We start from the raw sequence: 9,177 nt of genomic DNA on the forward strand, positions 1-9,177 counted from the left end.
ACCCTTCTAGTCGCAAGAGTCGAGCATTAGAGCGTCACACGCTTGCACTACCACAACCCCCGCCCCCAACAAACCGCAAGGCCGCTGGCACACCGAGACTGTGCTAACCATTCAATTCGCAAGAGCCAAGGCAAGACAGGCGCCGGAGCGGCGCACACTTGCACTGCCACAACCCATCCCGCCCCCGACCGACCATATCCCGACCTGAAGATCGGTGTGTGGCACTAGTGACCAATCCTTTCTCACCCCCTCGGTCTCTCGCATTCGGCAGGAAGCTAGACACCGATGGCTGGCTGGGAGTCGGCAATGTGAGTATTCTAATTATTTCCACCTTCTGATTTGGGAATCCATAACCTACTGATTGATTCATTGTTAACTTCTAGTATTGATCAAAATTTAGGCAAAAATTTGCATTACTTTATTGGTTCATTTGCTTCGATTGAGACTTGGTAGTGGATAGCGACCCTCATGATTTACGTGTGTGTTGAATTTCACACACCTAACCAGTAAGTTTTTAAGTTTGTTTTTGTAATATAAATAAAATATTTCCGCTACTAAAACCAAATTTTAGTTCTGTTGATGTTATCGTAAACTTTCATGCCTACCCTGCCATGTTAGATTTTTTCAACACTCTATATTCGCCATTTGAAAATCTTGGCTCCGCCATGTACCACGATTGAAGTTTTTGCTCATTTGGAAACAAAGAAAACGAAGAAAGAGAAGGTTAACTTCGCTTAGCTAAGAGATGATTTATTAAAAAATACAAAGAAGCTTATTTTCTCCATTGTATCGCATGTATTTCGTGTATTTCCTTAGTAGCATAATTATTCATTAAAACTTTGTTAATACCCATTAATTACTAATGATGACAATACTAAGAGATAAGGACATGCATTTATTACTTCTCTAGATGATGATGATGTGATGAGCTAAAAAGATGGTGTTTTCTCTAGAATGATACGTGCTCTGAAATCTATTTCTGTTCAAGATGCAAAACCCCATTCTTGCCTAGCTGCCTTGGCTCTAAAGTCTAGGTCGTCATTAATACATGTGCGCCAAAATAAGCGCGTAATAGAAAATCCCAGCTGAAGGATTAGCAACGCAAAATTGGAAACTATTAATGGTTAACAGGCTATATATATCGACACCACCCTCCAGCAAATGGGACAAGCAAACCCACATCACTTGGCTGTGCATTTTCACCTTCCCTGCCGTCCTATGCCAGTAAACCGCATCGTCTAACATCCGTGTCAAGTCTCTCTCAGCTCAGCTGTAAGAAACTGCAAGGTTTAACCCTTGTAAGCTAACGAGGGGCTAGGAGCTAGGTTAATTAGGCCATTTCCTTGGAGAATGATGAGCGGCTCGTCGAGCGGTGGCGGCGGCGGTGGACGGCCGTGCGGGGCGTGCAAGTTCCTGCGGCGCAGGTGCATGGCCGGCTGCATCTTCGCCCCCTACTTCGACGCGGAGCATGGGGCGGCGCACTTCTCGGCGGTGCACAGGGTGTTCGGCGCCAGCAACTTGTCCAAGCTCCTCCTGCAGATCCCTGCGAACAAGCGCATGGACGCCGTGGTCACCGTCTGCTATGAGGCTCAGGCCCGCCTCCGTGACCCCGTCTACGGCTGCGTCAACCACATCTCTGCCCTCCAGCAACAGGTGCGTCTGCAAATTAACCCAAACCTGGCTAGCTAGCTAGCTAGGGTCTCTACTATATCTCTCTCGTCATTGGAAGGGAGACGACGATCGATGTATCTTGAGTTGTTGGTGTGCAGATGTGTTTCGTTTCCGTTTTGGGGTTTGGGGTTTTGTTTTGTGTGGAATGGGCCTCCTTTTGGGAGGAGGCTAGAAAGTCAAGCAAGCCAATGGAGTTGATGAGGAAGGATCTTTCCGTTACCCGTGATGTACATCGTCTCACCATTAATTGGAACATCTACCATAGTATCTTCCCTCTCCCTTTTAGGTCTTCATACGTAATCTGTAAATTTATGATATCACCGTAAATCTCTGGTAGCTATGTTGGTTTTTGTGATGAAACCAAGAACGAAATTAGGCCCTAGCTAGTATCAGTCTCTTGTAATCCAAAATCGAGAGTGGTTCATAGATAGAATCCACCAATTTCCTACACAAAAAATACTAGATATAGATAGCAACGCATTTTACTAGGCAACAAGAGATTAGATTTCATTGAGGTATCTGCTGCTTCATTCGATCATGCTAGTCATGTTTGCATGCCAAGAAAAATATAATGTGAGCTTTGCATCCATTTCAGTGATCTGATCTAACTCGTCAACTTCCATGGTGCATGTCATGATGGATTGAACGATCTCCTCCAGGTGGCGAATCTCCAGGCCGGGGTCGCCTACCTGCAAGCCTACCTCGCCACGCTGGACGTGCCACCGCCACCGCCTCCGCCACCGTCTTTCCCGCACGTGCCAATGGCCACCGCGTTCTCCGTCTCCGGCCTGCCGTCGTCGTCGAACGTCCCGGACAGCGGCAACGACCTGTCATCGCTCTTCGCACAGCCCACGCAGTCCCAGTGGGACTTGCAACACCAACACCAACACCAACACCAACACCAGCACCAACAGCCGCTACTCCAACAACCATATGACCAAATGGGAGAGGGCTCCGGCTCCGGTGGCAGCCGCACCGACGGTGGCGACCTGCAAGCCCTGGCCAGGGAGCTCTTGGAACGGTCCCAACGGAGATCGGCGGGAGCGAGGCCCCAAAGGCCATCGCGCACACAGTGATGAGACTGTCTGCCTCGCAGGTGAACTGAGTCAACTGACTGATCAGGGATATGCAACCATTCATGTATTGTCGAGAGAGGATTAGTTGCATGATAATAAATTTGTAGTTTGAGAAAATGTCAACCGAATTCATGGCTGTAAGGTGAGATATATGAGATGGATAAGGCGACGAAGAAGATGTGGGAGGAGATAGTGCTGGAATATTAAGCAATTTCCAATTTACTGATTGATATAGGAGTACAATTTCTACATTACATTGCAGTTTTGGCATTTGCACTTTGTAAACTGAATTACTCGTTTTCTGCTCTCGCCACTGATCAGTCCGTTGATGCATGCATACCACCTGCAATATTATCGTATTAGATTAAAACAATAAACTCTACCACACCTTAATTGCAACACTTAACAACTCAACATGGCACAAATATTAATACCTCTTCACAAAAAGCTAATCTTGGCTTAGCGAATGGAAATGAATTACTGTTCGTCCCTCCTCCCTAACCCTCACCTGCCACCAGGACACTGAACAACCAGCTTAAACACGTATATATCTATCATCTTGAGCCTTGATGTTGCTGAACCAACCAAGCTCAAGATGTCTGCTACTGCTGGTGACAAGACAGTTTTGATGAAAATAGTTCTCGTCGCTTGCCTTCTGCTGTCGACCCTCGGGTTTCTTTCTCTCGCACCACCTTTACCTGCAGCTACCTCAAGAAATGCGCGCAAGTCTCGATACATTGTTATAAGTGGTAATCTTCTTAAACTCTCTCATCGTGATTTTCACAGCTTATGCATGTTTTAGGACGCTTATGGCGATTGGAAGATAGTGCCATGTATTTGTTAATCCTAGTCTTCAAAAAGTTGCAGAGTATATTGTTTCAAGTCATACTGAAACTACTAATTTCCTTGTCTGCACAGAAATTTATTTCCCTTAAAGTTTTCATTTGCAAGTGTTACTAATTTCCTTTTTCGCGGATTTCCCTGAAACTTAGATGTGCAGAGATGACAGTTGTGGACTGATAATATTTACAGGTTGCAACAACTACTGCAGTGTGGCCTGCTGCTACTGCAACATTCACAGGTTTCCACCTGTGTGTGAAAAGTGCTGCAAATAGTTTGAAGCCCCAAAACAGTATCAGAATGTTTCTTCATGCCCCCCCTCTCGGGAACACAGCATGAGCTATTTCCTGTGTGCTGTCTCAGCGTTATTTTGTAATATATAGTACATCAGAGTGTCTGAGTTTCAACTACATGGAAACTCCAGGAAACCTTTATTTTGCAGTTTATCTGTATGTTATTTTTCAGATAACACATTATATTTGTCACTTTGAAGCAACATTTCTGAATCGGACAATATCTGATGTACCTTGCTGGTTCTTGTTAAATAAGAACGTTTCAAGGTCGGTATAAGCCAGAGTACCAGCAGGAGCAGCTCAATAGGCATGAAAGATAATATGACGCAAGTGAAATAGTAATCACTAGCTTAATTCACCCTCAAATTAACTGAAGAATAGAATCATCCACAGATAACACATGCAGTAACTGAAAGTACCAGCGAGCAAGTACGACAGGAACTGAACGGTCTATGCAACTGCGAAACTACAAGTAACACTTGAAAATGAAAAGTTTTGCCAAAAGATGTACTAAGGTCCAATCTACATTTCTCTTTCTGAGTTGTTGGTGAAGCGCCAAAGTAAGCCTCCAATAATATTATTTATGGAGTGAGAAGCCATTGGGACTATGATGCTTGATGAAGCTATGGTTGCTAAACCATAGGCAAGGCCAACAAATGTTGCCCTGGAAACACAAAAAAGGAAAATCAGATGTAAGAAACAGAAGCAATAGTTTGGGTGGTAACTCCCACATAAGAAAAGGGTGGTAACTGGCATGTTTCAAGAACTGTGAATTGTAAACATGCAGGAAAATACTGCAGGCGGGAGCGGCTACCAGATTGCGAATGAGTATCTCCTGCCATTACCCAAGTGAAGAACACCAAAAAAGGCACCGGCTACTAGGGCACTTAACCAGTTCAGTCCGAAAATTGGCATCAATGCCCCTCGAAACAGGAGCTCCTGATATATCGAAAGTTTTTTAAACATGAAGATTTATTCTGGAGAAAAGAAACAATTCTGCAAAAACATTTTAAATAAATATATATGCTTACCTCACTTATTCCAGGGAGACAAGCAACCACGATGTAATCGAGAGGCTCCAGGGAAGTTAGGATCTAGTAGGAAAGAATAAAATCATCTAAAGTTAGAGTTGTAGCAAAGGGACTTGCACTGGCTAATAATACTAAGTAAGTTTGCCAGGGTCGAGTTAAGTTGACAGTGACATCAGAAAAATAGCAGATTGCAAATAATAATTTTTGGCTGTTTACAAAAAGCTCAGATTGTGAAAGCAATTAAGAGATCAGCTCTGGGGTAATTATAGCAATTGTGCAACTTGACAGGAGTACACGATGATAGGATGTAAAATTCTCAATTTGCGCCTAGTTCATAAAACAGAGCATTGGTTGATGTCTGGGGGGAATGTATATCAAGAAATTTTTGCTTCCTGTATAGCTAAATTGGCTGATGCAATACACTCCAAAAACATTTTCTTTGAGATAACACACCAAATGATAAGCATATTTAGAACCTATATGTTACACCTTTCAGCAGAATGGTTGTCAACTTCTCATTGCACGCGACTTCATTTTTCGATAATGGGCGACTTCATGGGAGAGGAAAGACTAAAATATTGCATCTTAAGGTGTTCAGTTGATTAGGTATACAGTTCTCAGTTTATAATTTTTTCTTCCCTTTTGTTTGCTTGTTTTGGTTTTGGTTTAGGGTTCTCCTGTAAGGCTGGCACCATTTTGGCGAGTTCTCATAATACAGGATGTGGCTGCGGACGACGACGTGGCTGCGGTATCCGCGGGCCTGGGATGCCCCGTTGTCGAGCTGCCCATCACATATCTGGGCATTCCCCTCACCATCCTGCGCCCCACCAGAGCCCAGATGCAACCCACGATCAACCGCGTCGCAGCGAAGTTACCCACCTGGAAAGCACACCTGATGGATAAGGCCGGGCGCCTCAAGCTGATCAAGTCCGTGCTCAGCGCGATCCCCATACACCAGCTCCTCGTCCACGCCCCCGACAAGAAAACGCTGCACCTCATTGAGAAGATTGAGCGTGGCTTCCTCTGGGCTGGCCGCAAGGAAGCGCACGGTGGCAGCTGTCACGTGAACTGGGGCACAGTCTGTCGCCCCATCGATCGCGGCGGCCTCGGCGTCCTAAACCTGGACAAAGCCGGCATCGCTCTGCGCCTGCGCTGGCTCTGGCTCAGTCGCACGGACCCATCCAGGGCCTGGCAGGGCCTCGACCTGCAGTTCTCCCCCATGGAACGCGCGTTGTTCTTTGCCTCGACGACTATGGTCCTCGGCGACGGATGCACGGCGCTGTTCTGGGAAGACCGATGGCTCGACGGGCGATCCATCAGCGAGGTTGCGCCCCTCTTATATGCGTGCATCCCCAAGCGCAGACGGTGCATCAGAACGATCGCCGACGGCCTACTCAACCACTCCTGGGCGCGCGACATCCATGGCACCATCGGGATCCCGGAGATCGGCGAGTATTTGCTGCTTTGGCGCCGGCTCGAAAGCGTGCAGCTGACGGACCAGGCTGATGCCATGGCCTGGAAGTGGAACGACAGCGGAGTCTACTCCGCCAAATCCTGCTATAACGCCATGTTCCTAGGCTCAACTAGCTGCAGCACCTGGAGACTGACCTGGCGCACTTGGGCACCACAGAGCGTCAAGTTCTTCCTGTGGCTCGCCAACCTGGACCGATGCTGGACGGCCGCACGCCTGCAACGCCGGGGGCTCCAACACCACCCCCGCTGCCTGCTCTGCGATCAGGAGATGGAAACCATGCAACACCTCTTGACAGGCTGCTGCTTCTCCCAGCAGGTTTGGTTCGAGGTTCTTGCCTGGCTGCGTGCCACCTGTAAAGCTGTAACCCTCCTGAACGCGACGACTCGATCCACACTTGGTGGCACAGGGCACGGCAAAGCTCCCCAGCTCCCAGCCATAAGGGCCTGGCATCCATCACCTTGCTTGTCTCCTGGATGCTCTGGAAGCATCGCAATGACTGCGTGTTCAATGGAGCCCAACCCTCCATCAGCACCGTCGTCAACAACATCAAGGAGGAAGCCGCTCTTTGGGCAAGGGCAGGAGCCCAGGGGCTACGCATGATCCTACCCCAGACCTGTACACTAGCACCAGCCCCCCCCCCCCCCCCCCTGTTTTGCTTCCCTACCCAACCGTGTTGTATCACCCCTTAGGGGGCATGTAACCGTAAACCTTCCCTCTGTTCAATGAAATGAAACGCAAAGGCTTTTTGCGTTTTCTCGAAAATAATACAGGATGACGTGCATTTATGTACATGCTCAAGAAAAGAAAATGCATGTTAACAAAGGCACTTATAGAGCAAAAGAGACTTTATTCAAAGGTTGTACATACCTGTGTATTTGCAGCTTCACTGGAATCTCTGAAATCTGGCCATGTCTGTAGTAAAATGTATCTGGTAGAGGATATCAGTATTACGAGTCCAGCAACCAATTCGAGATGCCAACTTTCAGAATTGACTGCATAACAGCACTAGATTAGTATGCTTGGGGGCGTTTAGCTGAATCGACACCATTACATGACTTCTCATTCATTTTGTGAGAGAACAAGGAGCAAACTACTGACATGATACAACCGTAGAGTCAGCAAATGGCCATCCATTTGAAGATGCAATGTGTGATACCTGAAAACAAACAGTATGACATGTCTGTTACTACTAGAATGCCCTGCCATCCTACAGAGTACAACATTATACGTGCTTTAGAAAGTCTGGTGCTCCCAATAGCTGGTCTTTTGTTGAAATAATACTAGCTTTTGCAACCACTGCAAAACCAATGTTTACCTCACGAAGAACAAGACCAGACGCAAGCAGCAAGCCAGATGTGAGAGTGCAGGACTGAAGAACAGCACTCCTTGGGGCACCTGCAGGTTTCTCATCACTAGTAACAACTCCATTGACCTCAAGGATGCTAGCGGGATTTTCGCTGTTGCTTGAAGAAGTGTCTTCACCATTCAGTGTAGGACCTTTGGACATATTACGGGAGCGTCTCCGTTTCCTCTCATTGTTCTTTGCTGCATATATTCTGGCCACCTTCAGTAAATAGCACGAGGTCTGGGTGTCACAGATACTACGTGAGGAATTAACTGAACTTTTTTTTAACGCTCGGGTGTAAGTAATACTTACATTACGTGGAGCAGAATGTAGATGTTTACAGGAAACGGCTGAAATCTGGCATTTCCAACCTGATCAAACATGATCTGCCAATGTAAGGATATCAAAATGACGATCAAAGACATATTTATATGACACAAAAAGGAAGATAAATGCCCAGAAGACGTATGGGAGATTGCAGAGTGATCAGGAAAAAAAATAACTGCCCGCTTGGATTCATCCCAATCCTCTCTGCTTGGCATACTGCAGAACCGGTGCCGAACACAGTACACACACAAAGGGGGGAGAAATTGGAGTAGAATCCACAGTGGGGATTAGCTTAAATGCAAGCTTCATGTCAACCTATGTCCAGGGTCCAATCCAAGAACTTCAATCGGGCCAAGTAAAAGAGGAAAAGGGATGATAAATTACGCATACCTTGGAGGGAGAATGGGTGGCGACAGGACCGTGCGCTCTCTGCGAGCATCATCATCCGCAACGAGTGGCCACAATTAAGCCCTGGGATCTGTGGTGGGGGGGGGGGGGGGGGGGGGGATTACACCAAGATTGCTAGCGGAAAATTTGATTGAGAAAATCCTACAGTAACATGCGGTGTATGATCAATGGCAGATCTAAGGACTAACGTAGAGCATATGATCAATTTCTGAAGATGTCAAAAACAAGGGTGACAAAGAGAGGAATGGTGAAATGTGGCTATAGGTGTTCCGTAAAAACATATGGCTGTGAACACCGTATCTGCCTGCTGGCCGTGGCTTTTTGGGAAGGGTCTCATCATGTATCCAGTCTAGCCATTTCTTGATCGATTTTAACAAATTTGTTTGCGTGTAGAAAACAGATATTTGTTGGGAGAAAAAAAATTAATCATTAGTTTGCTCAACAAAATACGAATGCCACAAAAATCGTACCATTGGAAACTTCTGTTTATATCCGTAGGGTAGCCGTGAGTCAATGGGATTGGTGAACATTACGAAACAAAGTAAATCACTACAGGATAATGCGCAGACATCTACAGCAAGCCGTTGGCACATGCAGAAAAGCCATTGGCTTAGGTCTATGCCGACCGTAGCAATCATCATACCTCTGGCAGCACAGCTAGGGTCGGTAGTCAAGGCAAAGAAAAGTAGGGCCAGAAAAATTTACGATACTA

The 9,177-nt window shown here is 46.5% G+C and overlaps 2 protein-coding genes across 4 annotated transcripts; one reads left to right on the forward strand and one right to left on the reverse strand.

Annotated features, from left to right (window-relative positions):
* Positions 1–1,350: 1,350 nt before the first annotated feature.
* LOC127341172 (LOB domain-containing protein 30-like) lies at positions 1,351–3,015 on the forward strand. The gene is made up of 2 exons (XM_051366988.1): positions 1,351–1,653; positions 2,331–3,015. The coding sequence occupies exons 1-2, from the start codon at positions 1,351–1,353 to the stop codon at positions 2,745–2,747; spliced, it is 720 nt and encodes a 239-aa protein (XP_051222948.1). The 3' UTR covers positions 2,748–3,015.
* A 1,201-nt stretch (positions 3,016–4,216) lies between these two features.
* On the reverse strand, positions 4,217–8,564 carry LOC127293850 (uncharacterized). 3 transcript variants are annotated; one of them, XM_051323551.2, is made up of 8 exons: positions 8,448–8,564; positions 8,043–8,116; positions 7,701–7,930; positions 7,484–7,541; positions 7,253–7,377; positions 4,912–4,974; positions 4,695–4,819; positions 4,217–4,544 (listed from the first exon to the last, which is right to left on the reverse strand). In XM_051323551.2, exons 3-8 carry the CDS (start codon positions 7,890–7,892, stop codon positions 4,403–4,405), a joined length of 705 nt encoding a protein of 234 aa, XP_051179511.1. In that variant the 5' UTR covers positions 7,893–7,930; positions 8,043–8,116; positions 8,448–8,564; the 3' UTR covers positions 4,217–4,402. The 3 variants fall into 3 exon arrangements, with proteins under 3 accessions (XP_051179511.1, XP_051179508.1, XP_051179500.1); XM_051323548.2 differs by having other exon boundaries at positions 7,701–7,949; XM_051323540.2 differs by having other exon boundaries at positions 7,701–7,949; positions 8,043–8,101; positions 8,448–8,555.
* Positions 8,565–9,177: the final 613 nt, after the last annotated feature.

This window comes from Lolium perenne, chromosome 1 (genome assembly GCF_019359855.2).
Source record: "Lolium perenne isolate Kyuss_39 chromosome 1, Kyuss_2.0, whole genome shotgun sequence".
In the NCBI taxonomy this organism is placed as follows: Eukaryota; Viridiplantae; Streptophyta; class Magnoliopsida; order Poales; family Poaceae; genus Lolium; species Lolium perenne.